The sequence below is a fragment of the Acanthaster planci genome, linkage group LG08 (genome assembly GCF_054643075.1).
Source record: "Acanthaster planci isolate LZ-2023a linkage group LG08, COTS_SCS, whole genome shotgun sequence".
Classification (NCBI taxonomy): Eukaryota; Metazoa; Echinodermata; class Asteroidea; order Valvatida; family Acanthasteridae; genus Acanthaster; species Acanthaster planci.
In genome coordinates this window covers 13,848,112-13,875,760 of record NC_141784.1, presented here as the reverse complement: position 1 = coordinate 13,875,760, position 27,649 = coordinate 13,848,112, and the positions used below count along the sequence as shown (strand labels likewise).

Genomic DNA, 27,649 nt, shown 5'->3' with positions numbered 1-27,649 from the left:
TATATCAATCACAGCATAACATACATGTATCCATGGACCTTTCTAACATTACATCTGTCATTGCAGCTGCTGTCTTGGAATGCAAATCCTCAGCCCATTCATAAATTCAGTATTTGGTATGCTGTTGTCATTGACCGGGTCAGTCCTGATTCATTCATCACTGCAATGCACTAATTGACAATTCTTTTCACATTGACAGTTATAATCTTAAGGATTTTTAAGCATTCTGCCAAAATTTGTAAAGGATGGTTCATTATCAGTTGACCCATCTGCACTTCAAGGTACATTGAAACAGCACTGATCACTAACAGTGTACTGTAACAAATAAGGTACAAATCTAGTCATCCGAAATTTCTTTGGAGGTCATTAGATTTTGTTTTTTAACTTAAAGACATTTTTATTGGCTGTATACATGTACATAGCAAATGTACATACATGTGCCCATCAGCCTGTAATAATTTTTATGAAATTGGTTCTGGCATCAGTTAGTTTTTCTGTTAATTTCATGTTGCAGTTAACACTATGGCTATAATTGTCTTCACCTCAGATGGGAACAAAACTTTAACAAATATTATCCCCATCTTACAGGCAGGAAACATCCTTCAAGATGGAATATAAAATGCATGAGTGGAAGTTCATAAAAGTGCTCACAATACATGTAGGACATGTGATTGTACAGTGGGTGTGCAGAGCAGTACTGGTCTAGTAAAAACACTGCTTGTTTCCTGTCAGCTTCCTGTGCTAATGCAGACAGCTAATCTGTTAGCAAACATTGGACTTTTCCTGATGCCTCATTAGTAGTCTATTAGCATCTCCAGAGGTGTTCAGCCTGTGTCTCAGTTTACCTGAGAACCAACTCAGCCTGGCAGGGACACATTGAGTCGGTTGTCTGATGGTGGAGTCCAGCAGTCCCCACCAGGGTCTCATGAGTCATACCCTAGGCACTCCCAGCTGGCCAGCATTGTTGACTGTAGAAGGAAAAAAATTCATTCATTGTTCAGTGTACTTTGCAGGTCAGTGAGGGTGAAGTCTGTTTACTGTTGTTCTTCTGTGTAATAACATTCTGGGAAAGGTCATGCCTTGTAGATTAGCTTGGTAAATCCCTGAATGACTTTTCAAACTTATCCAAAATGAAAACTAAATATTTGTGAATTCAAGCAAACATTAAGTTGCTATGCAATTCAGAGTAGAATTAGAAAGGGAATCGGTCAAGTACTAGTAGTCCATTCTGCTCATTCTTTCTATTGTCCATTGTACTTTAAATGTGTCTTCTGTGATTGCCTGTATTTATGTATACACGTTGTGCTTGAACTTGGAATATGACGTCATGTACATAAAATTTGTTCTTAGCATTTCAACATGTATCTGTGCTTGCCAGTGTTGTTGCGTAGTCTCACCATGGAGGAAGGAGGGGACTGCACCAGAAACACTTTTCTAGAGCATAACTACTGTACTGGAACATGCATACATGCTTTAAAGCCTTGTCTCAGGTACAGAAGTTCATATGGCTGAAATGGTCATGTGTCATGTAATGATTGTTTATGGCCTCATGTAGACATTAGCAATCATACAATCTGCATATCGCATGATAAATTCAATTGGAAAGGCACCGTACATATTTGAGTACCTGTATGGAATATGGTTGTAGGGTACAGATTGCATTCTCCCTGGATCCATACTGCAACTTCTTAGTCTCAAGTCTGGCTGTGATGATTCCATCTCTTGCAGAGTAAGTCACAACCTTTTACCTTTTTGACTTCTTGGCACAATATAACACAAGTGTTGACAGTTGTAATGTGAGACATGTACCTGTAGTTCCCACTTTCCCCACAGTGATACATGTGACATCTCAGTTTTCACCTTGAATTCCCACGTCCCGTGGGCATGAAATGGAGTCATGTCCCTCATTGCAGTTGTCAATCACAGGCACATGTATTTGTTAAACGGCAGTCACAATTGGGAAATTCTTATTCCTTTTGTTATGTTCACATAAAAAGACCTGCTACACTGTGCAACATGGCGTGGCGTGTACAGTGTAATCCTTACATATACACATTGCTTGTACATATACATGTATGCATGTTGACACTGTCTGGGCATGAAGGTCAATAAAGCCTCAAGGATTTTTATCCTCTGAAGTGTTTTTGTCATTATTAATGTGACTTGCTTGTACTGTACATGCACATGTATTCCATGCAGTTTATCATCAGTTATCGGTATCCCATAAAATACTTCAGTCAGCTTTGAAACTGTACTCAGCAATGTCAGGCTTGTTTGAATGTGCAAGTAGATACATTCGACCCTCGTTATAACAAAGTTGCAGGGACCAGACAAATTATTTTGCAATTAACCATGGCTTTGTTATAAGACTAGTAGAAAAATAAAGAAAAAACATGAAAATTCAAGAAATTGGGATGCTCGAAATTTGTTCTTTTTGACTGTACATGTACACGGTATGTGCACTCAAATACTGGGCAGTTCTCAAAAATTGACACCATCCAGTTTGGGCCTACATTGTACACCTACACACATACAACATGTACAGTACATTGTATTCATGAGATCATCTTTACATTAGGAAAAAAGTGATGAATTACATCTATTCCATTACTCATGCCTCTGCTGAAGCCTGTGGAAGACACTACATTATTGATCCACTCTAGCAAATTAGCAAATTAAGTTTTTTTGTTTTTTATGTTTCCTTGTTTTGAATTTAATAATTTGTATTTTGTTTTGACCATCGTCCCCGTTGCAATTAATCCAGAGGACACCAAGCCTTTGTTACATACAAATGCATGTCTAGTACTCTGTGCTCAATTTCTTTTCTTGTACTTTGTATATGTGCCAGTACATGTAGTCTGTATGAACTGGTATCCCAGGCAGCCTGGTGGCATATGCACATGTATTACATACTGTACATGCATTCTTAGGGTGTGTAGTTACAGGTAAATTTAGGGACCAGGTACGGTACCTGTTTTTATGACGACATCGGGTACCCGGGTACAGAGAACATTTGGGCCTAATAATAAATGGCACTGCATGCAACTACATTGCGTGAAGTTGAGTTCGCAATGAATTTGCAAGTTCTTAATGCCACCTTATCCCAAAAAAGAAAAAATGCTTTCAGTTTTTGGCCACTAGAAAAAAAAAAATTATAAGTCATTTTGATTAAACACACAATAGATGCAACGTTGTAGGTGAATTCACAACGAATTTGTGTGCTCTTAATACAGCCGATCCGAAATAATGAAAACGTATTCAGTTTTTGGCCATTGAAAAAAAAAACAAAACTGTAAAAGTCGTTTTGATTAAACACACATATGAAAAAAGCATTTGGAATTACACGTAGTGAGTGACCTATCGCCCTGTAAATTTTTGGCGGTTTTTGGCTCCCATAACTTTTAACAAGGTGTTCTGTCAAATTGCAAATCAGAAATCTGGCAAAAATTTTCTTCTTAATATTTTGTAATAAAATTTGTACAAGAAGCTTACATGTACATCTTACCTTTCAAATACCGGTATAACTTGTTTTAAAATGTAGAACTGAAGAACAGCACAAACGAGGTAGGCTTCTACTTCAAGCAATCCGGAACTAGGATAAATTCGGAACTAGGAAAATAACTGTACATTGTAGTTCAATGGGCAGAGTGGGTAACATAGCTCTGTCCATCTCTGAACCGCTGTTATGACCTTGGGACCAGGTTTTTCAGTGGCAGGGTGATTTTCAGCAGCAATGCTGCCATTCAGTATTAAAGTTCATAGACATTTTACACATGTATTTTTCTTTTTAATTTATTTAGGCCTACTTGTATTTATTCATTTATTTTAAAAAAAAAAAGAAACTTTTTTTACAGTCACCAGCCTGAAAAAATGGAACTGGGTTTTGATATCGACAGGCGGGTACCTGGATACCTGGCACAGGCATATTCACACTTGCAGTAATGAATTATCCCAGGTCATTAGGGGTCAAGTTACAACAACTGGAACAAGTAAAAAAGTATGTACCATGTGTATGGCTGTGTATAACTGCATTCATTATTTGGTTACTTGGTCAGTCAGTGTGTCCAGTATTTTATTATTTGCATTTTTCTGTTCAATTAATCAAAACCCACCTTGTGAAATAAGTATGGCTAGCACAGAAAATCCATACACATGTACAATGTACATGTATGGTACAGTACATGTACATTGTTGAAATTTGGAAAGTGGATAAAATATTGTGAAGATCCTTTGGCAAAATATTTCCTGAGGCTGTGAATACAGACCACTTGTTTGGCAGTGTTGATTTAATGGTACTTGGAAATAAGCTTACATGTATAATTAGTTACCTTATTTTAAACCATTATCATAGCTAACAAAACTTCAGCATCATCCAAGTAGATATGTGCTTTATTTTCATTGTTTAAACAATGTTGTGTGGGATGTGTTATTTGCTCAATGTGTTACTCAGGTATACGTGGGTTATGTATATGTGAAACGCACACACACATACATGTATGCTTTGTGGATGAAACCAGCTGGCAGTGAAATCCCGATAAATTTGCATTTGAAATGAAACATTGCATTTTAGGGCTAACATATGCAAAATATAAAGAAAGAAATGACAATGGATGAAACTCAATTAACCAAAAAATGAAATAAGCCCAAGTGCTGCCAGCCCCATATGTGTGAAATGTTTCTTGACCTAGATTTTTCAAATCAATATTTTGCGACTGGCAGAACATCTGCAGTACATGTCAGTAGTAAATTATGCACAATTTATGCTCAGCATGTATACCAGTAGGCCCAAATATACACTTGTATCTGTGTGTTCCGGTAGTTTCAAAACGCATCACATCACAGGCAGATTAATTACACATGTGTGCTTCACTCCAGTTTTGCTTTGTCATCTTTTGACAATGTTGATTCAAGTTACATGTACCATAGTTGTAACCAATATTTCTCTGGTACATATGTACATTTGCTCATACAAGAATCTTATACCATAGGGCCTACTGTTATCATTAAAATTCCAGTGATACCATACATGTACAGTGAAGGTTATATTTGTGCCCTTTCTCCATTCTGTTCACAAGTCTGAATGGGATTTTTTATATTTGAGTGTTTTGCCTTCATTGTTTAGCAAAGTCTATATTTGAGTTACTGTAAATGTACATGTACATGCCAAGTTTCTTCTACCAATTCTGTTTGCACTTTACAGGTACCCCTTCCCGTACATGTACGTAAATACCGGGTAGAGTTTCCTCTGTATTGTGTGTGTTTTAAATGACTGGGGGAGGGCTTACAGCACAGTTAATGTACATGTACCTGATGAATACTGCGGTACTTGCCAATTGCCTGTACCTTGTAAACACCAAACCTTTGTTTCTCTGAAAAGCAGAACGTTTGACTACGTTCCAGAGAGATAATTCTATGGCACATTGAGCAACAATGACAATCATTACGTACATTTACATTTGATGTACAGGTACACCTACACTGTACATATGTGTACAGTACATGTACATGATTCTACAGGTGCCAGTGCAATGTACATGTACATATACCGGTAGATCTACATGTGCACCAGCAATGCACGGTGAACGTGAACAGTACAGGTGGCAGTACATACCGAACCAGGGTACATAATTAATGCATGACATGGATTCAGAAAGACAACCGCTGTACCCGTACATGTACACAAGTTTTTTTCCCACTTTGCACTTACTATCCTATGTTTGTTTATACATTTTACATGTAATACATGTAAAACAGTGTTGCTGACTCATCCATCAAAGTCTGATAGATACCAGGATGAATTATTTATATTTTTATACATGCAAGGCCTTGATCCTTGCCTCATATTGAAAGGTTTTCCACTTTTCTCAATGCAGTCCCACACCTTTTTGTAAGTGTGCAGTGGTCAGGGACACCTACAGTATATGTACAGTATTTCAGTCCTTGTCAGCTGATCACACAATTTGTGCTATACAGTGCACTGGTACATGTGTAACACTTCTTATTGTCCTGGTCTGAATGGTGATTATTGATTATGTGCATTGAGAAGCAGGCGTCTGTTTACTTGTGGCTTTTGTTCCCCATTTTAAAAGGACTGAGAATCTATCAACAGATACAGGCGTTTTTCAGCTTATTCACAGAATTTGAATGACCAGTGGTCCTACATACATGTACGAGAACCTGTAACAAGTACAGTGGTGACCTTAGTGGTGAGGCTGAGCATTTTCATTACGTGTATTACATGCTTTTGAGTTTGCAGTACTTCTGTGTAACAACTGTTGTCCATTGTGACTGTGAGTATGTGAGTGAGTAAACTGAGTATTTGTTCATACCAGTTGGGAAAAGTCTGTGTCCCAAGAGCTTAGTATCACCGACGTGTGTTTTGTCTGTAAGATAGCAGCTCATTCTGTAACATTGCCAGGATGACTCTTAAATTACAGTTTACAAACTCCACATTTTGTGTCATGCCTTTTGCACATTGTGCCTGAGACAGCTGAACTGTATGTACTGCAGTGCTGTATAGAAAAAAATTAAAATGGGGAGCCACTGGCTTAACTCGGGTACCTACATGTAGAGTACCTGTACGTGCATGTACATGTACATGCAAGCTATGTTGCAGTTTAACATGGACTCATGCTGTGTGCATAGTAAGACAGAGAAAAATGGCATGATCGATCAGAAAGACATGTCGCTAAGTGCACATAGAAGAAAACTGGACAGCTGTCATTTGTAACTGACTAGTGACAAGATGGGTGTCTAACGGGTACAAATCATGGTTGCGATTGGCGATAAGAATTAAACATTTGGTTACATATTATCAGGTTTTAGGCGCAAATGTGACTTGTAGTCACACTGTACAGTGCTGATGTAAGTACATGTACGTGTACAGTGGACTGGTATATACCGGGACAGTGTATGTGACTTCATGAATTATGATTGTTACCCCGGAGAAAGGAAACAAAAACAGACAGGCATTTGTTTTCTGTACAATTTTGCAAGGTTACTGCTACTGATGAAGGTGGTATAGGGATTTCATGTTTGGGCAGTGTTGAGAGAGGTACAGCCCTAGTACAGTTGCTTCGTCACCTTCTACATGTACCTGTACATGTAGAAGAAAGATTTGATCCTGGTTCCTTCTTTTAATGTGTTTTTGATGGCTCAATTAAGACTCCAATCTGGAAATAACCAGAGTGGTTTCACTTTTATCAAAATAGTCATTTCTCCATCGGGCTGATGGAGTTATACTGTACAGATGGACAGCTCAGAGTCATACATGTACATTTTGTACTGAACACTGTCACAACTCTACTGCTAATGTGCCTGCCCAGAACTATGCGTAATGGTTTCCATCCCATTTCCTGTTGCTGTCTCAGTTTGGGGAAAGTTGAAGAAGCCTACATGTACATGAAGGAGGCCACTGATGGAATACATTACCATTGGCTATAGGTTTGTGTGGGGTGAATCCCAACACACCAGGAAGACAGACTGAGACACACGCTGTAGCCTGCATGTGGTCTCAGTCCCATCCTTTGCACTTTTTGCAGCACACATGCGCCGGTATTACTACCAAGGGATCCAATAAAGAGACTGCAACACCATGTCTGTTGGGTACCATCTTTGGGACACCAGCTAAGATCCTGTAGTGCAGCGTAGCGTTGCAAGACGGAGAACTCTGCCTAAAAGGTGAATTCACCATGGGCGCCATTCGAGCAAGCAATACGCCAGCAATTTCTGCCCAGCTCATTAGCATAAAAAGTGCCCTCTTTGTCTCTTTTGAAAAAGGAAAATTTTGGCAGAAAAAAAGGAAGAATTGTGGAAATGTACATGCAGGCCAGGATCAACTCCCTGGGTTTGAGGGTTTCAATCTGAGGGCAGAGTTGATAAAATTGCAGATGAAAAATGGCTCTTAGCACCTGAGAAAGTGCCATAGAGGAAAGCCATTTGAAAATAGCTACACGCAGGCTTGTGAACTATCACTTTCTGGGGGTGGGTTTATATTTTGTGAATAATTAAAAATGTACAGTATTTAATTGGTTAAAAATTGAAAAGAAATACGGGTAGAAAGACAAAGGATAAGAGTATAATTTAATTTTTTTGAGAAACTCCAGTAACGTCACTTGCATGTTATTGAGCCCCAAACTTTGTTGATTTCACACTGTTTTTAATAGGGCTTGAGTTAGTAGAATGCAACCATAGGGCTTCCCTGACACGATTGTTGGGGCCATCAAAGATGACTTCCACCACATTCCTCATTGCATCCATGACTATCAAGCGATAACTAAAATAATATGCAGGTTAAAGACATTGTAGGAAATGTTTATTTTACAAAAAACAGCCGTTAGAAGTGGACAGTACGGTACGTCACTTGGCATGCTTGGTGGTGCACCCAAACTATTCTATACATGTACCTCACTTCGTGATGAAACCGACTATATACATGTACATGCATTTTAGTATTTGTGACCCACTCTGTGAAAATGAGTCCTATGTCACCAGAGCCACATTTTGAGTTTTCATTTGTATTGGAAAGAGCAAATTGAGTTTTTTGTTTTTAAGTATCACTCAGTTTGGCATCCTGATGAAAGTGGATACTCCATGGTGAAAAATGCTGTGGGTTCCTAGGAATCGGTTTATACTGTGCAGAATTATTCTAAAGGACTTTTTATTCCAAAGTGGCTCTGGCAACTTTTGACTCATTTTCACAGAGCGGGTCACATTTGTGGTACGTACGAGTACGTATGCCTAATCACTAACACACTTGTCAAGTTCAAAATTGCCTATGCTGCATACCCTTTCATAAATAAAACCATTAAACCAGTTTATTGGTACATGTATGCTATATGTGGACATGACCACACCAAAAGGCTTGTCTGAGGTATTCACTGCCTGTGATCCTTCATTTCCTCTAAAGGAAATTCATTGGCCTAGTGTATTGGCTTGACTCATACTGTTGTGATCCACAAAATCATCGACCTACTGGTATAATGTACACATTCATTGTAAAAACACATACCGGTGTGTATATATACATGTACATGTATGTACCGTGCACAATTACGCATTTACACGTCCCCCCCTACAGTTTACATACATGTTCATGTATGTACTGTGTATGCACTATGCAGTCAGCTATGCCTAGTTGTTGATCTGTGTTAGTGTTTAACCTCTTGATGAACAGTCAATTCACATTGAACTGTCCTGGAGCACGGTTTTATTTTTTGGCAGAAAATCACAATTGACACAATGACTACTCTGTAAGTGGAATGCCACACATGTTTGCTCTTGAGTCATATGCACAAGATTTGTGTAATGTAATACACATTACCATGACTTTTCTTTTTGTGACACCCAAGGACTGGCCACGTGTTTGCAACAACTGCAAGGAATACCATGAATATGTTCTACATTCAGCTGCCAAGTTCAAGTTCCATGCTTAGTCACCTCCAGTGACTTGTGTGGGTACAAAATGAATGGAAAATTGGATGATTAAACAGATCACCTACATACACGTACCACTCTGAACATTCAATGTACCATTCATGTACATTGTGAGGATATTCTCCAGAAACCTAGTCACAGAAAATTGTTATGAATCTACAAGTATTTAGGGCTGAGTAAATTCAAATAATTCACTATTCGAAATTTGACCTTCAATTTGATCGAATATTCGGGCTTACTGACAAGGCAGATGGTTGAGGAATAAAGCTACATAAAATCAGTTGCAATAATGCACACAATTGTACATTATAATCACAATAATAGCTTCTCATGTCTAGGAGTATCTCCAGCCATGATTTACACTGTAGCAAGATTTAACAGACGAATAATACTTCCATTCCTTTTAAATTGTTTAACCCTAACCTCCTAGGGTGTATGTACATGTAGTACTGGTTGTATTTGGAACTAAGAATCAAATTCCTAGAGTAGTCTTCAGAAATATCAGTTGTTGAAAACATTCTTTCATACTGAAAAGCATGGTGATGTGGCGTATTGCATGTGCAGTATTGTACAAACAATACTGCGTGTATTCACACATGAACAATATGCACTGTGCACATGTATGCATATGATTGAAACTAATGCCTCGTCAGCCTGTTGATGTGTGCATTGATGCATACAGTCTAATTAGGGTCCACACCGAATGCTGGTCAAAACCCTACAAGTACAGGTCACATGTACCTGTACATTCCATTGGTGTTTACTGATGCATGTACCCGTATATGTGTTTGTGTATACCTTTATGTGTACATATGTTGCAGTGAGTAATGCCATGAGGGACATGATGAGATCTTATGATTACATTTGACAGTGCATCTAACAATCAGAGATTCTAACTTGCACGTCACTATTGAATTTGTGAATTACATGTACAACTGGAAGGTACATTGTACATGTAGGCCTACCGGTACGTACAGGAAAATTGAAATTGAAATACATGGTCGATTATGCACATGCATGCTTTTGCACTTGCTCTGTACACGTACATGTACGTGTACTAGGATATGTATGCATGTGTACCATCATTACCGTGATACCAGTTGATGTGACAGAATTTATTAGTGGCATTAACATGTGCCCAGACCCAGATAATGCATGATATTGATAAAGATAACGGTATTACAGTTGAACCTCATCAATTAAGAGCTCTGTGAATACATGTACAACATTCTGTTTCCTAAGTTCTGTGTGTTGTCATTCCTGATGATAAGTCCAAAGGATTTAATGAATAAGGTTCCACTGCAAGTACATGTACCAGTGCATGTAATACTGAACTTTATCCTAACAAATACATGTACATGTAGCTGCCATTGGTATATGTATGTGACAAGAGATCCACAGAGGACAAAACTCCCAGAATTCCTTTAGTGTTTTAAAAAGTGGGATGAAAAATTGAATACATGTACATTTTTCCATCTTAAAAATGACTTCCACTATTACTGCATTGTGTTTATTGTACTTTTTTGTCACTGTGAGCAAGAGTACACTTTGACATTGTACAAAGTATTGGGCCCTATGAACAGATACATGGACGGGTATGTAATTGTGAACATGTAATGCTCTGAGCATTTTTTTTATATTCACAGTTTCACAATCCACAATGACTGTGCATATACTTCCACATTTCATCAAGATTGTTCATGTTCCATGTACTTGTAGTTTGTGGACATGGTTTTTGATGACAGAGGAAGGTTTTAGATCACATCATGGAAGTTTATGCACTGATTTTGAATGTTTTCCTGGAGCCGAATATTGCTATCTCCCAATGTGGTGTTCATATCATTTTAAGGTTAAACCTGGCGTACTGGTACTCAGTAAATATGTAGGATTGTAGATACGTGTATTTTGTGTACACTTGCCACATTACATGTGTTCAGTGCATGTAAGTACAATGTAGATTTTCCTGATGCTGTTGTATCTTGACTTTTACTGGTATACCCGGACATGGTTAGTACAATTTTATGGGGAACAAGCACTGTTACACGTGCACTCACACGCAAGGTTCCAGCTGCCGTTCACCATTCTCGCCAGTTGGGGAATAATTGTAATTTTGGCTATTATTCCATTGACCTGGAAAGAAAAATTGGCGATTATTTTGCAAATTTAGACAAACCTTACCACTTGTTCGTCACCAAAATGTCATTTTTTAATTTCCAACTTTCACAAACAGTTCCCATTGACGTTCGCATTGACAGTCCATACATGTACATGTACTGTACATTCCAGTCAATTACTCTACATCAGCCATACACGCATATCGCATGCAACCCTAAAGCTGCAGGTCGAAAATAAAAATTGATGTTGCAAGAGGTTTTCTGCAAGTTAATTCACAGAACTTGGCCTCTTATTTATGTATACATTTCCTGTGATCATGAGTTTAATTTGAGGTTGTTTTGCTTGTACTTGAAGTAAGCCTGTTTTAACAAATATCCTGCCGTGGCACAAGGTTTATCACCGGCTGATATGGATGCATCATGCACACTTACCACGCGATACACGGACATTGTTGGCCATTTTCCGTCGTGACTGTCTGAGTAGCACTGTGTGAAATGTCCATAATTCTTGTGAATATTCGACTGTAGAAATTTTTACATAGATTAACACAGGTCCTCCAAGAAGTGTGTTTGATTTCCATCGGGCATTCAAACTGTGGTCTGGTGAAAAACCTTGTGTTCTTGGTATCTGAATCATTCATATGTGGATGTATTCTTAACATGTACTTACCTTGGAAATAACTTAATAACGTGTGAAATATGAGACGTATGGAAATAAATTCCAACAAACATTTGAAATATGAGATGTACTGGATGTAGTTTTTCTTAAATGTTAGTCTGTTTATAATAATTGATCCATTTGAAAAGCAGTTCACACAAATTGAAAAGAATCAGAGTGAATAACGTGTCATTGGTTTATCTTTATTGTCAAACAAATTGGCTACAAAAATACATGATGTTGGCTCGTAAATTTGTAGGATGGCTACAAAATCAAACATTTGGCTACAACTTTGGCTATTAATTGAAGTTTTCCAGCTAGAACCCTGCATACGTTTACTGATTGTTCACAGTACCAGTACCTACTTTGGGCTTTCTCTATTGAAATACAGTCAAGTCTGTTTTTTCCACTGTGGCATATTTTATAACGCCTTTATGTTGACAAAGGTCTCCTTTAAATGCCACCTGGAGTTGGCTTACTAAGTACAGACCAACAGTGACCAACTCCCCTACGTGGGTTCTCTTTCATGTACAATTGTTAAAAAACCAGCAGGTCTCTAGATGTACCTGTGGCCTGTTTGGAGCCCTTTAAAGGAATGTTTTTCTTTCACTCACCGTCTCGGGTGCTTTCTGAATGCTTTTTATTGCTCTCTTGACTGAAGGCAAATTGTGTCCCGGTGGTGAATTAGGAAAAATATAGGAGGAAAAGGGGGCAAATCAATGTTTGATCAGCACCCACTGAAAAATATGCAGCGGCCACTACCGATTACATGTACAGTGTATTACTCAGAAATTCACACACTGTGCTAGTACACCCACATGCACTTGTGTCAAATATTGCATTTGACAAGGTTTGGGAATTGGAAATGATTTGGCTTTGCATGTAAAGGTTGTGTACGGTGTGATGATACAGAACAGTGAAAATGCAATACAAATACAGTATGTTTGTAGTTCAATGCAAGTATTACGGAATATGTGCGGTAGGTGGTGCATGTGTAGATTCATTGCAGCAGTCTGTGTGATTGTCCTCAAAACCACACGTGTAGGATCAAAGGATCAATTTGATTTGCACAGATCAGACTTGTTCCTTCGTTGTTTTGATGGCACAGAAGAGTAAGTTTATGTACACAATGTGCAGTGTATGTAGGTTCATGCATAGGGAAATGAAATCAAAGCTTTATTGCGTGTTATCCAGTGGGAGGTTGTTGTATTTGTGTGTCCCTGTGGACCTTGGACAGCTTGAGCCAGTCTCTTCAGAGTTTGTTTCTGCATTCAATTGGGGACCTTGAACAATAGAGGACACTAAGGTCCCAGAGTGACAGAGGGTAGCCGATTGACAACTGTGTACAAAACATATGGGTGGTCTTCTAAAAAAGTTCAAGTACAAACAAAAGAGGAACAATAGGGGGTCCCCAGTTGCAGGCAAATATACATTTGTGTGTGTGTGTTTCCGAAATGAGGTGATATTGGGGGATGTTCTGACCAATTCAGAGTAAATCACGCAGTCAGGACAGTGTGTTGTACTTGCTCAGTGTCCAGTGCATAATCACGACAGTATTGACCGAGAAACCACTGAATAATGCACCACATGTCAGGCCCCATTTGGGGTTAAAGCCCCTGAGTCCTGTACGTGTTCATACTTGTCAGTACTCGGAGCATGGAACAAGTTCATTGTGATTGATTGTCTACTAAAGTACAGTCCCCCAATCTGCCGGTGCATCACTTGATACACTTGCATGTATATGTACCCTAGTATGTACTGGTACAGTACATGTACATGTGCATGCTCCTGTTGCTTGAGTCATGTGTACTTTTTGTTGCACTCAAGTTATGTACTTATCTGTTTTGTTGTAAGGAAACATATGGGATACATGCATACATACATGTATGAAATGTAGCCCTTTGGAGGCCATGCTTGGTGGTGCACTTTATGGTGGATTGCTTGTATGCTGTGTGAAGGGATTTTCCAGAACTTCAAAATATATGTTCATTGATTACATGTCTGTGACTTCTTGTAATGTTAGCTGCACTACTGTGAAATATCTGAGTCAATTACAGTTTCCTCTGTGGTCATTTAAATTTTTTCTTTCCCCAAATCTTGATGCCAAGCTAATTTCAAAATTGTTTGTATTACTCAGAAATCAGAATTTCTTTATCTTTACTTTGTTTGCAGATTGTCTTTGTAAGGAATACCATGCTTGGAAGCCACCCAGTCTTGAAAGTAGTTCCTAGTAGCAGCTAAGCCAAGAGTGGATAACATGTCTGTGTCATCCAAGAGATCCAACCCCATCCCTGGTGTCTCCTCAGAGGACAAAAATGGGAAAGCCTCTGATCATCCCTCGTCAAAACCAAAAGTATCTCCTGCGTCAGCTGCCAAGAAAAATGGCAGTGGTTGCCTTGCCAACGGCAGTTTGGCTGATAGCGACTCTTCCCCCATCTCCTCAATGCGAGAACGTACCCCATCAATAGAGCAGCGTAAACAAGGGGCAGCCGCCTCCTCCAAGTCAGCCAAAAGCAGAGCAGAGGCACTGTTGTCTAGGAGAGTGACCGGGTCGGCCACTTCAGTGAGAACTCAGGCTTCAGTGACTTCCAGGCCACCCACAGGCAAGGGTCCACGAAGATCTACCTCCTCAGATAAAGTGCATATAGGGCCTGAAAATGGCTGCGTCTCTGGGCCCAACCAGGACCAAGTAGCATCCAGGACTGGTGGGGCCATTCCCAAACGGGAGGCCAGCTCTGCTAGCTCTTGCTCCAGTTCTGATGGAGATGACAAGGGACATAAGGTCACCTCCTCTCTGAAGCAGCCATCAAAAAGATCAAGTCTAGCAGAGGAGAAGGGGAAGAAGAATTCAGGAGGTGGGACAGGGAGTAGGAGCTCATCAGTTTCTAAAGCAAAGACTCCTCCAAGTGTGAGAAGGAAGTCTTCCCCGCCATCATCAGAGAACAACTCAAGGTTCCAGCGACAGTCCTCCCTCAGGTCCTCAAGAAATGGATCATCTCAAACCCCTGCAAGGAAGCCATCATCAAGGACCCCATCTAATTCATCACTGGACAGTGGATTATCACCAACAAACTTTGCAGAGAGTGAGAGTCGCAGACTGAGAAATGGAGCTACCAAAAGCAGCAGTGAGGATTCCATTAGTGACACTGAGCGTAAAACAAAAAGTGCACTTTCGAGGACTCCCTCTGCAAAGAGAAAAGTCTGCATGGAGATTGTCATGGAAAAGAAAATGGTTAGTAAGTCCAGTGGGACCACAGCTGCTAAAACTGATTCTGGCTTGGGTAAGTCTCCCTCCAAACACAGCCTGTCTTCCCCCACGGATGAGAATACCATGCGTACCAGTCCAACGAAGTCCAAAAGTGCAGCCATTCTGAAGCCCAGCATTCTAGGGATCAACACTGGTGCTAGAATGAAGGTAAAAACTACTTCCAGTGACACAAACCAACGACCAAATGGTTCATCCAGTGTAGACAAAGCTCGCATTGTGAGTGCACCAGTTGCACGGAGGACTGATAACAACTTGTCCGGTGTCTCACCTTACGGTCCAGTGCGTGCCAAAGCGGGATCAATACGGTCGAGTGATCCAAAACCAAATCTGAAAAGTCCAGACCGCAGTAGGGTTACGGCAAAAGTGGCCATGCCACAGCGCTCCCGGGCCAGAGCACGTAGCATGGAACCAGTGGCCAGGAGTGCCCCCATTGTTCCTGTGACAGTAGTGGACTCCGCCCCTAATCTAGCACCCGTGCCAGCTCAGAAAGACTCAGCAACTGATACCCCTGTGATCATCCATTCTCGCAGGAGTCAAAGTGTGGAGCGCAAATCCAACAAGGACAGCTTTGTTGCAGCGCGTCGTCAAGCATGGGAAGATAAAGTATCCCTGTCCCCTGCTGACCCCAAGAAGGGACTGGTGTCCCCTGAGAAAAGGTTTCAGAGGTCAGGGGTTGGCCGAAGGTCATTGATTGATGAGAGGAAAGCGATGCTCTTTGGAGGCTTGCCAAGTGGAAGGGGTCAAGTCAAGGAGACTGTGGCTGCCAGGAAGCCTGCCATACCGGTCAAGCCAGAGGCAGTCACATCCAAACCGCCCCTTTGCAAAGGTGAGCCAAACAGTCAAATTGAGTTGTACATCAGTGAAGAGTTACCATCTGCAACATGTAAGTCTGTGGCACCAGAAGCTGTTCCTCAGACAGAGACATCAAAGCCTGCTGTCCTGCAAGAGAACACCCAGAAGATACAACCCAATGCTGTCAACTTGATGTCCAGCAAGCTGCAGTCCTCAACAGATGAGGTTGACTCCACTAGAAAGTACTCACCAAGCAAGGTAAGCCTCTAAAGATATCTTTCATGTTCCAGCATCTTATTTTTAGCTGTGCAGTACCTTTGCAAATCCCAATTTTTCCAAGCCCTGCAAAACGTACATCAGCATCGTACATGTTCATGTGGAAAGCATGTACAAGAGCGCAGCATGAATCTGTAGGCTAATTCCAGAAATGTACACAAAACAGAAATCTGGAAGTATTTTACATGAATAATGTAGGAAATATTTCTTTTTGTTTTATTTCTGTTCTTTGTGGCTGAACTCAAATAGGTTTGAGATGATAATTGCTATGTCTGTGTAATTCTTTTCGAAATTTCACGATCAATTGAACATGCATGTCTTTGTGTAGGAGAATGATATCATCAGTGTAGCCAATGACAAGATCTATTCCCAGAAGACGTCTGTGATGGACAGCCAGGAGTACGGAGATGCCCTGGAGAAGTGGTCCATGCTGAAAGAGAATCAGACCATCAAGGAACTGGACAAGAAACGAGATGGTGTCAGCCTGGACAATAAGGAGGCAGAGAGTCGTCGACAGGCCCTGGTAGAGTTCAGCAACAGGTGTGTTTGATCAAAACTCTTAGGATTGCTCCACATGAACCTAGTCTTGTAGTGGAGTTTCAATTTACTAGTAAATGTTGAGCTGGTTTGACATAAGTGAAGCCAGTGGGCATTGTCAGTTGGTGGTTCAGTGATAGATTACTAAGTACTTTCGAGACTTTAGACTATCACAGTTGTGTTGAAAGCTAAAGTTTTATAACCAAAAAGTTGAAAAGTACACAGTCAAATGTTTGTAAATTTTTCTGTTCATTGTCAGTTTTGCCCTTTGTTATGCACACCTTGCCTGCCCATTACGTAGCAGTGAACTTTGTAATCCAAAAGTACTTGACTGCAACACCGTGCCTACCTGGTTCAGGGTCAGAAGAGGAGATGATTTTTCCATCTGATGTTTGTATGCTGTCAGTGTGTTTTGATTTCCTTCCTGCCAAGTGTTTCAAGTCCGGCATTTTCATGTTTTGGCCAAAGGTTAGTTGTTGAGCTGGTGTAATTCTTTGGTGCATATTTCATGGACCATTTCGTTGTTTTTGTGCTCTATGCTAATGCAAGTATTTTGTCAAAAATGTGTTACCACCACAGGGAGCTGGAAACATCAGAATACAACAAACAAATCAGTGAGCCGAGCCCAATGCAAGACTGCCCTCCGGAGGTGAAGGATGGCCATTATTACTTGCGCATTGTCAACGAGGAGCACGCTCGTATTGAGTCTCTCTGTACATTTGCCAACAAAGACTTGGAAAAGGAATTGTCAGAGGAAGGTCAGAATACACTATGGGAAAAAGATTCATAAATCCATGCTTCTAGGTGATAAACAGTTAATTGGACATTCTTTTGGGCTTAATATGTTTGACCACACAAAAACCAGGATTTTCCCAACGTGAACTGGTTCTTCTGTTTTTGAAAAAATATACATATTTGTCACATTTTTAAATTGAAGCTAACAACACAATTACTGACTGTGGAAAGTCATTTGTGCAATATCTATACAATTAGTCCGGCTGTAATTTAAATTCGCTTTACTGGATTGTTTACAAACAACATGTTCAGCTGGAATCTGTTGCTGAAGGCCATCGTGGGTTTACGAATCTCCCTGCATGAACTGGTTAAAGTGCAGTGCTTTGGCCATTGGTACTTCATGTGCTCTGCCTTGAAAAAAAAAGGAAGTTTGTTGGGATATCAGCATTGGACTCACTATTCATGATAGAAGGTGTGTCTAAATGGCACTGTTCAAAGGAGAATTTACTGGTCTTCCCTGACACTAGAAACACATTTTCACATTCATCATTTCACTGGATCCCATAAAATTTCTTCAATTCTTTTCCTTGACAGCTTGTGGTAAGCTAAGAGCTTCCATTGGCAAAGCGTCCCTCCTCACCAACAAGAAATTTAAACAGTTCCGTGGACTGTGCGAACAGAATATTGTAAGTGAACACAGGCTATATGTGTAAGGCTGCATAGGCAGCTAAGCACATTGTACACTTTTAAGGCATTTGTGTACAATTCAAGCCGTGAGTCAAGTTTGAACTTTTTCCATCTCTTCTGAGAATTGTCCGTTATAAATGTGACTTTCAGATATGCAGTGAGCACTGTATTATGCATGAATTTTGAATGATGGTGATTCGTGTTGTAAATTTATTTACAAATGCATTGATACGTGAGCTTCGGGTTGAACACAGCGATGGAGATGGTTCCTAAGTGTTGGTACGTGTATGCGTTCTACTGATGGCAATGGCATCCCCATGTCAAGCTTTTCATGGTGTATTGCACTAATGTGGTGTTCAGTCCAATTGACTGAGTGTACAACCTTACTGTAACATGCTTAACTTATTGGTTCTTGCGAGGAGCAAGTCGCATCGGCATGAGCAGACAATGGAAACCTAATGCACATGTACTCACGATTTTCAAATTCACAATTTCTACTGCAACAAGATTTGTACAAGTCCCATAGGATTGGGAAGGTATGCGTATGTGTAAATTCTGCAGCGTTTTCCTGAAGAGTTGTCATCAAGTCAGTCACAGGTCAAATCACAAGTGAGGTTATCCATGTAAAGGTAGTAGAAGATGTCAAAGGAGTGAGCAGGCAGATATTTCAGTAGCCTGGATCTTGATCGAATACCTGGATGATTTGTAACTAACCACTATGACTGGCTGAATGTTTTAGTCACTTATTGAAATCACACAGATACTCCCTGCAGAGTTACTGGACAAGAACACTCTGAGATGTAAAATGAACCAAATGTCTTCCCTGTTTTCTGGACAGAATCCTGTTGAAGGAGAAGCGCTGTCAGTAACAAATTTAGACCTGACTGGGTTTTGGGATATGGTTCTGATTCAAGTGGACGACGTCAACAGCATGTTTGCCGAGATTGAAGAGTTGAGACAAAATGGATGGAGAACACCCAAACAGTCCCCGCACAAAGTCAAGGTAAAATGAGCCAATGTAGTCATCAGTCTTCAAAATCAGTAAACTCAATCTTCACAAGCTTAGTTTGAAGAAGATTATCTTCCCACAAGAAGTGTTCATTGGCAAGACGTCTTTTTGTGTTCCGAGTATATGAGAGTGCTTTCTTTGGTCGTTTTTAAGTGTGTACAGAAAAAAGATATTAGGTAAAAAAAGGTTATATTGAAATACTGTTACTCATTTCATTGTTGTAAACCTCCAAAGTGAATAAACACTACTTTACCTTAGTTGTGGAATCGCAATGTAACAATGAAAATGTTTATCTTATCAAATGACTCTAGTCATGAGAAAGCCAAACAGAGCTTGCATACGTGGGTAGACAGTATTTGAATTTCAAACCAAGAAAGGAAATTCACTTTTTTCTTAGAAAGTTAGTTGTTTCAGCAGCGTACAAGAATAATGCAGTGATTTTTCTGTGAACTTGGAAATGCATTGTCGCCCTTTCACAGACGTCTGGTAAGAAGCCCTCACTGACTTCCCCACCCCCCTCACCGGGGATCTACAAGTCGGCGGTCCACCCCCTGACCCCCGTCGACCCCAAGGCCAAGGCGGAGAGAGAGAAGAAAGCGGCCAAAGCACGCCAAGCCAGGGAGGAGGCTCGTAAACGGCTCATGGCGGCCAAGAAGGCAGCAGCAAGGAAGAGGGTCATGTCTGAAGATGGGGAACCGCCTGTCGCAGTGGAAATATTCACTCCAGACAAGTCTTAGGTTAGGTACGTGGTAAACTTAGTTATAACTCACAAAGGTCAAAGTAATGGCAACAAAGGGTGTAGCTGTTACAATCGATATGCTTGCTCATAGCAAAGACAACCCATTTGCATTCATGGGGTCAGTGTATTTGAATATATCTGTGCTAAGATACCCTTTACCAGCTGGGGCATTAATATTAATCTTGCTGAAACAAATTTCATAGAGCTCCTCAACACACCAGTCTACTGGTTCCAGAATAGTTGTACCCAGTAAAACAAGTAGTCAACTGAAATGAGATGTGTAGAATGGATTTTGCACCAAGTCATCAAGAGAAAAGAGAAAAATGAAAAAAAGAGAAAGCATTACTGTTAGGAATAGGCACTGATTTGCCATTTTCACCATGCACTCACACCCGAGTGGCTCAGTGGCAGGTCTTAACCATAAGTGCAAATTTCAGAAGTTACCAGGCTGCATGGCAAGAATATGTATGCTTTAAAAAGCTAGATAAGAATGATTATGCATGCAGCCACTGGTGCATGTATTACGCTGCTAGCGTCTCAGCTGACTGGTCTGTGTTCTTCATTTTTGGCAATGTCTTTCTCTTGCCTTTGGTGAATTCAGACAACAAGGGTTGGCCAATGAAGACCCAAACTGGCCCTGTAATTACGTAAGGTATAACTTGAAAAGGCCTAATAGAGTACAACTCAGGAGTTATTGCATCACTTGGATAATTGAGATTTGGCAGAACAAATGTATATATTGACGATATTTTACAAAGATATTGTAGAAAACAGACTGTAGTTAACAGACTGTAGCTGTGTAGTCTCTAAGTACATGTAGTAATGCATGTTTTCCTCAGTTTATTATTTTTTGTAGGGTTAGATCCAGGAATTTTTGACTAAGAAATGCTTTACATGTATATTGCTGGTATTTAAATTTCAGAAACTAAACAACATATTGGCACAGTTATCAGTTTTGCTTTGGTTTTGGTTTTTGTTTTTTCCTTTCTGCCATGAAGGCAGTAAAGACTTGCCATATTTCCATTTTGTCTTGAATAGTTTGTATGCAAATTCACTGTGCACACTGTGCAGGGCCATGTATAGAATAGATGATGCACCTGTTGGCTTTGTTTCCACTGGGAAAAAAATCATAATGAAATGCAGTCATATATAACATGCTCCTGATTTATATTACATGCATTTTGGGTTGTTTTGGTTCCCATTTGCCTTATTTTTAAAGGCCATTAGATGTTTTGGCATGTCTTATGCTACATGTACATGTTGAATACTATACTGGTACTGATAAGAAATAGGCCACTAGACACGTCATGTGTTTGTCAAATTTGAACAAATTTGGCTGGCGTCATCAGACAGTACGCACAGATGAAGCTGCACCTTCATATGGTTTTATAAAGTACATTTGGTGTGTGAAGAGAATTATTTAAAAGGGGAAACACTGTATAAAATCACTCTGTGAATAGTTCCATTTCCAAACCAGATTTTGGAAGAGATGAAGATCTCTGTTCGAAGTCAATTCTATTTATTACTTAAGTTGATGATATTTTTTTGTATTGGATTAGGTTTGCTATTTATTTGTTTGAAGTGCCTTAATTTCGGTTACTGTGAATGGGGATTCTGAAATACATGCAATTCAAAGTAATCAGGGGATCAGGCTTTCCTCCATGAAAAAGGACCCATGGATTTGTTTCCCCCAAGATTTCTCTCAAGCTGTCTCATTGTGTGTACATATTGTTTTCCAGTTTTCTTCGATCTCTTTTGTACAGCATTGACTAGCTCTGAATTCCAGTTGCCATTAAATTTGACTTTATAGGATCTTGGCAGATAGGACAGCCATCTAAGTTCAAAAGTCAAAATCCATCAAATGTCAATTCCCTTGTAAGTGCAAGGGCTGAATGCAAATAAATCTGTCTCTTTTTTTACTTATTCCATTTCACATTATCACTGAAGAAATGTTCAACATTTAAAACGTTAGCTATTTGGGGATGGTTGGGGGAGACATTTATATAATTTTGGAAGTGTGGATCCTTTGAAAGGAACCTGTTTTGCAAAATACTGATCCACAGCTGTGTTTTTTCTTGGCATGGGCATGTAAACCTGTGGGACATAATTTCTGTGAATTTATTTGTGATTTCAACCCTAGTTCCATGATTTGAGGGCAACAGGTCTGTAATTTTGGAGGCAGTGGGAGATTGAATAGGTGTAGTTTTTGAAAGCTTAGTTAACTTTGCCACTGGCATTTAAAACTAACAGTTTGTGAAAAGGTTTGTGTTGCTGCTGGGTGTAATATGCAAGGCGAAGGTGGCCTGTTTGATTTCTCATCGGGTACTGAGTCTAAGCTGCACACAGGCTATGCATAGACACCCACATCACAAAGGGACAAGTTTACTCTGGAAACTAATAAAAAGTTTCCAGGGAATACTTTCACGGTAGAAAATTGGTTTCAATGGAAGAAATTCCTCACAGTCGGAAACGGAGGGTAGAAAATGATTTTCGAAGCTGGAAAGATTCTGTTAAGTTGAAGAATCGGTGGGAATGAAAAGTCTACTTAATATTGGAAGGCATGGATGCTGTTATTTCATTACACTGTAACTGTCAATTTTATACAGCAATTTATTACATCTTGCTAATACCTCAAGGCATCACAACTGCTTTTTTTCAAGCAGTCAGGCATACTCGCGCATCAGGATGCACGGAACAAATTTTGTGCAAACTGAAAGGCACAGCTCACCTAATATATCCATTGGCTCTGCAACTGGAGGAATCAAATGAATTTGCTCTTGTCTTCTGTGTAAGTATAAATAAGGAAACTTTTTCCTTTAATTAAATCGCGAGTGGCTTGTCTAAGTACCACACCGGTATGTACTGCCGCAGTGTCGCAAAGCAGCTGGTGACGGATGCAGTGTGGAGTATTGTGTTTTTAAAAATTCTGGTGACACCTTTGGTGCCATGTGTCCCCTTGGGTGTCCGAAAAGCTCCATGTCCCTTCTGTAAGATTCACAGATTGTTTATTATCCCATGTTCTCTTACATCACTCGTAAACAAAAATCAGCAAAACTATAAGAAGGCCTCTCTGCTTTGAGTAATGTGTAATATGGCCACTTTGGGTGACTCAACAAGGGTATACATGTATTTATGTTAAGTTACAAGTGCAATGTGAAGCTGACCTCTGTATTATTGCCACATGTACATGAATGTGAGCTGGTGCATGGGTTAAATGTTCCAGTATATATGTACAAGGACGTTAGAAGTTCAGGTCAAGACAGTGCAACACACGGCCTGCTGTTGGCCATCACAGGGAGAACTTGCAGCTTTGTACCTCCCAAAAATAACCCCAGAAGCTGGTCCCAAAACTACCAGCCGTTTTTGATGGCATGTTGCACTTTGTGAGGACTGCGGCACACACAGTTCTTTGATCCAGCTGGTTAGTTGTGCATTTATTAGTGTGTGACAGTCGAGTGCACAGTTGCAATGGATTAACAATGCATTTTGGGGGCTGAAAATTGTAATTTGCCCAAGACTTGTGTGTAATGCACTGACAGTGCCATTTGTGAGATGTGTAATGAAAACAAATATAACATGCCTTTTTGGAAGCTTGTGCAGGGGGGTTGCTTTATGGCACAGTAAGCTTGTGATTGGCTGATTTTGGATTGCCCTTTGTTTCACGAGGACTGCGGAGCATTATCACATGTTGAAACTGTTAAATTTGATTTTGTTTTTAAAGTGGAAAGACAAAGATTATGTGAATTTGATCTTCTGGCCAGAAATGGTGGTGGAATCAACTTTCTAAAAGTTCAGTTCCAACAGAGCTTTGCATTTGGGGGGTTTTTTAAACTCTTTTAGAGCCTAAAGGTGATTCTGCTTTGCCCCTCTCAGTTGTAGGAAGACAGATGTTTATTGACATTTGGTTGGTATGTCTGAACTTCATTCACTTTTTTTGGAGGAGGGGCTGGTTCCACCGTCCCCCCCACCACTCTTTTAGGATTACAATCCCAATGCACAGAGGCAATTGGAAATAAAATATTGGTTACCCTTCATTCCCCGTATACATTGATATAAAGCCAAGATACATGGAAATGGTGTGAGGCTACCCTTAAGCATTGCTCCATGGTATTAACACCGACGTATGTAAAAAAAAAAACTTGGACTTGCACTGCCTTGGTATGAAATAGAAGCCAACCAGCAGCCATTTTACCCAGCCGAATACAAATGCACGGGTTGGTTCGCTTCTATTGACGCCAAGGAGAACAAAGGCAGGCATTGCCAGCCAAGATTTGTATTCGGCTCAGTAAAATGGCTGCTAGTGGATTCAATGATCCCTATAAGCTGATTAAGGGCATTGCGAGTCCAGAATTTTTTATATCCATCAGTGGGTATTAATGACTGCCATCTTCAGTCTGGTTCCCTGGGGGTGAAATGGTGATTGCTGCATAAACACTCTGTATTCAGACTACATGCCCTAAATTTCCTAAATCGATCACTGTTTTTCAGATAGGAAACGCATCAGTGTCAGTGGCCAATAGTCAAAAATGCCCAGTGTGGCTACGTCTGTAATCTAGCTTTGTAACATGCATTTGCATAGCATTAAAGTGAAATAGTTGTCGTATGGTGTAGGCATTTTGATGACAAAAAATGACGGTAACAGTAATACAGGAACCTCAGACAAAGCAGAATATAATGTCAAATGTTTGCATTGTTCATTGAAAGAATACTATTTGTCACCAACCAGTGTGTGTTTGTAGCATAGTTGTACAGTGTACATGCCATTCAACTGTGAGTCTGTAAATGTGTATTTACTCAGCAGTTCGTTGGAGACTTGCTTGTATATTGGTTATTTTTCTATTTTGGGGTATTCTTGGATGAAATCAAGCAACTTCCTGGAGGGGGAACGGGGTCGTTCCAATTTTCATTGTCACACTTATCTGGTGGTAAGCACTCACTCATCTCAGTTTGTAGTGAGCACTCATGTGTATAGCTCTATACATGTATTAAGATGCATTGCTGCTGAGCACACCAGAGACATTGATGTATTTTTTCCTGTTTTCTATTGCGTATATGCCAATATAATTTGCTGAGCAAGTTTCTCTTTTTCAAATTTGGTATAATCGAAATACATAGGGTACATGGTATTACCCATGAGTCTCTGGTTCTCAGCAAGCAACATATAAATCTGCCACACGTGCAGGGATGAAATATTTGTCGTAGGCGAGTTTCAACAGGCATGGGCAAAGTAGGGAAAGGTTTATAAGTCAAACTGCTGTTATAAGCAGTTTGTCAAATGTGAATTTCTGATCAAGCACTTCTAATTCCAGACCTGGTCCATGTCCTTGAATGTGAATACTATACCAGATCAGCATATGTCACCCAGCATTATTTGAAAAGTATTGTAATCCCATGCTGTACCTATTTTCAGCAGACAACAAAGGTACTTGATAATAGTGTTGAGATTTTAATATTTTGGGAACCACTCAGAAGACACTCTGTTCTGTACAGTTGGGAATTTACGGAGATGACTATTTTTTTATTTCTTGAGCAGGTTTCTTGCTAGTATTTTGGTACAGTACAAAAAATGCGCTCCTTGTCATCAGCACATGTACACTTTGAACTAGAAAGTAGTATACATATGTAGCTTAGTAATCAGACATCAGTCGTATTAGATGAGACTATAGAATGTGTAAGTACTTGCCACACTCACATTTGTTTCCCACTATCTTCTGGAAGTGCCACCTTACTGGTGCTTTCTGAGGATAAAATTCTGTGAACAGGCACATTCTCTTCCAATAGGAGAGTTTCCTGCCTGAATTCCTTTGTGCATGTCAGTGAAACTCTGGATCAGTCTGACAGTGTCAGACAAAAGACAACTTTGTTCATGGAGATGCTATCTTGGAATGTTCAAAATCATAAGTCCTGTGGGGCATGCATGCTGACGTGATGTACAAGCAGGTACGTATACATATACATTAAAGGGCCGAATTGTTGAAGGCCATCTGTGAAGTTTTCCATTGAGCACAGGTTTGAGAAACCAGTCCAAGATGGCTGCTCTCAGTGTGAAGAAAATTGGTTTGGGGGTTTCGTTGCACATGCGATAAATGCAATGTTTCATCTTGTTCTTTTTTTTTTAATAAATGAATAATGTACATATTAATATTGCACACAGATCATCTCCAAAGTACATGTACAGTGGTAAAATACTTGTATGCTGCAGCCCGGCAATCAGATGTATTTTGGAGCAACTTTTGCCACTGGTGTATTTGTGTACAAGTAGACTGCATTTTTCTTTTCGTATCAAACTTTTACGCAAATGAATTAGAAGTAAATATTGTAAGTGACACGGACTAGGCTGTAGGCACTAAATATAAGAACTAAATTCATTACATGTGTTTCTGCAAGCAGATATAATCAGTTTTCGAGCAGGGGTCAACCAATGCCCGTTTGCTTTGGTTGAAATAAAAAGATTTGAATGCACTTGCACGAGACATTTGGTTTTTTTTTAGGAAGGGGGTGTGGGTTAATAAGGTGAACAGAGCTAGTGTGACAGTTACCAGTTAGAAATTTTTACACTTGAGCCTACAAACTATTTGAAAATATTTTGCTAAGTCTTTCATTCTGTATCTTTGGAAGGTCTTGCCTTTAAAACAATCTTTCAACCTTAATGTGTACAAAGATTGAAATGATAGTTCAAAGAAAGAATTTTCAGGTGGCTAAAAGGGTCCACATGATTTTATAAATAGAATAAATGATTACTTTTTCTGATAACAGCTTGTCAGCAGAGTAATTAATGGGAAATAAACATTGGATATGCATTTCTCCAAAAAAAAAAAAGTATGGACCATCTTAATGTCCACCATTATGTATTTGTAAGGAATATTTATATGAGCATTCCTTCAAAAATTGTTTTCTATGAATTTTGACTAACAGCCATTTCCAGAAGTCCTTTGTCAAAAAATTGCCAAGGATGAAGAGTCATGTTGGTCTCAGTATTTAGAAAAAACTTTAAAACCATTTTTGTTCTTTGTGCCCACAAATCGCTATTTCCAATTTAGGTGTGCTAGGCAACAGTTTTTGTTAAAATTTAAAGGCCAGCACAGCAGTGGCAGCAAGTTTTGGTCTTTTACTTTGCATGTTTTTTTTTTCATGTAGATTGTATTTAAGGAGAAAATGTTAACAGTCGCATGGTAATATGTAATAAATATCACGGATATTCTGCCAAGATTTGGTTACAAGTTGTCTTTGTGTATGCATACAAGTGGAGTGTGTGTTGAACAATGAAAATGCCATCAAAAGTGGGACCCAATCAACCTCTTTTGTGTTCAGTTTTTACAGACATTAGCAGTCAATCCCTTATTTCACCAACCCTGGATTTTCCTACCCTGGATTTTTTACCCTGGTATAATATTGCCAG

General features: G+C 39.7%; 1 protein-coding gene across 2 annotated transcripts; it reads left to right on the top strand.

Moving 5' to 3' along the window:
• The first annotated feature begins 640 nt into the window (after window positions 1-640).
• LOC110977335 (uncharacterized) lies at window positions 641-27,457 on the top strand. Of its 2 annotated transcripts, XM_022231343.2 has the most exons (7): window positions 645-1,729; window positions 14,380-16,525; window positions 16,872-17,083; window positions 17,660-17,838; window positions 18,410-18,501; window positions 19,341-19,505; window positions 19,991-27,457. In XM_022231343.2, the coding sequence occupies exons 2-7, from the start codon at window positions 14,465-14,467 to the stop codon at window positions 20,246-20,248; spliced, it is 2,967 nt and encodes a 988-aa protein (XP_022087035.2). In that variant the 5' UTR covers window positions 645-1,729; window positions 14,380-14,464; the 3' UTR covers window positions 20,249-27,457. The 2 variants fall into 2 exon arrangements, 1 of the variants encoding a protein (XP_022087035.2); XR_015426124.1 differs by lacking the exons at window positions 18,410-18,501; window positions 19,341-19,505; window positions 19,991-27,457 and adding an exon at window positions 17,340-17,548 and having other exon boundaries at window positions 641-1,729; window positions 17,660-17,798.
• Window positions 27,458-27,649: the final 192 nt, after the last annotated feature.

Coding starts and splice junctions, on each gene's coding strand:
- LOC110977335 (XM_022231343.2), top strand. CDS start 14,465: ATGTCTGTGTCATCCAAGAGATCCAACCCCATCCCTGGTGTCTCCTCA. Junction 16,526..16,871: donor GAAAGTACTCACCAAGCAAG/GTAAGCCTCTAA, acceptor GTCTTTGTGTAG/GAGAATGATATCATCAGTGT. Junction 17,084..17,659: donor CTGGTAGAGTTCAGCAACAG/GTGTGTTTGATC, acceptor TTACCACCACAG/GGAGCTGGAAACATCAGAAT.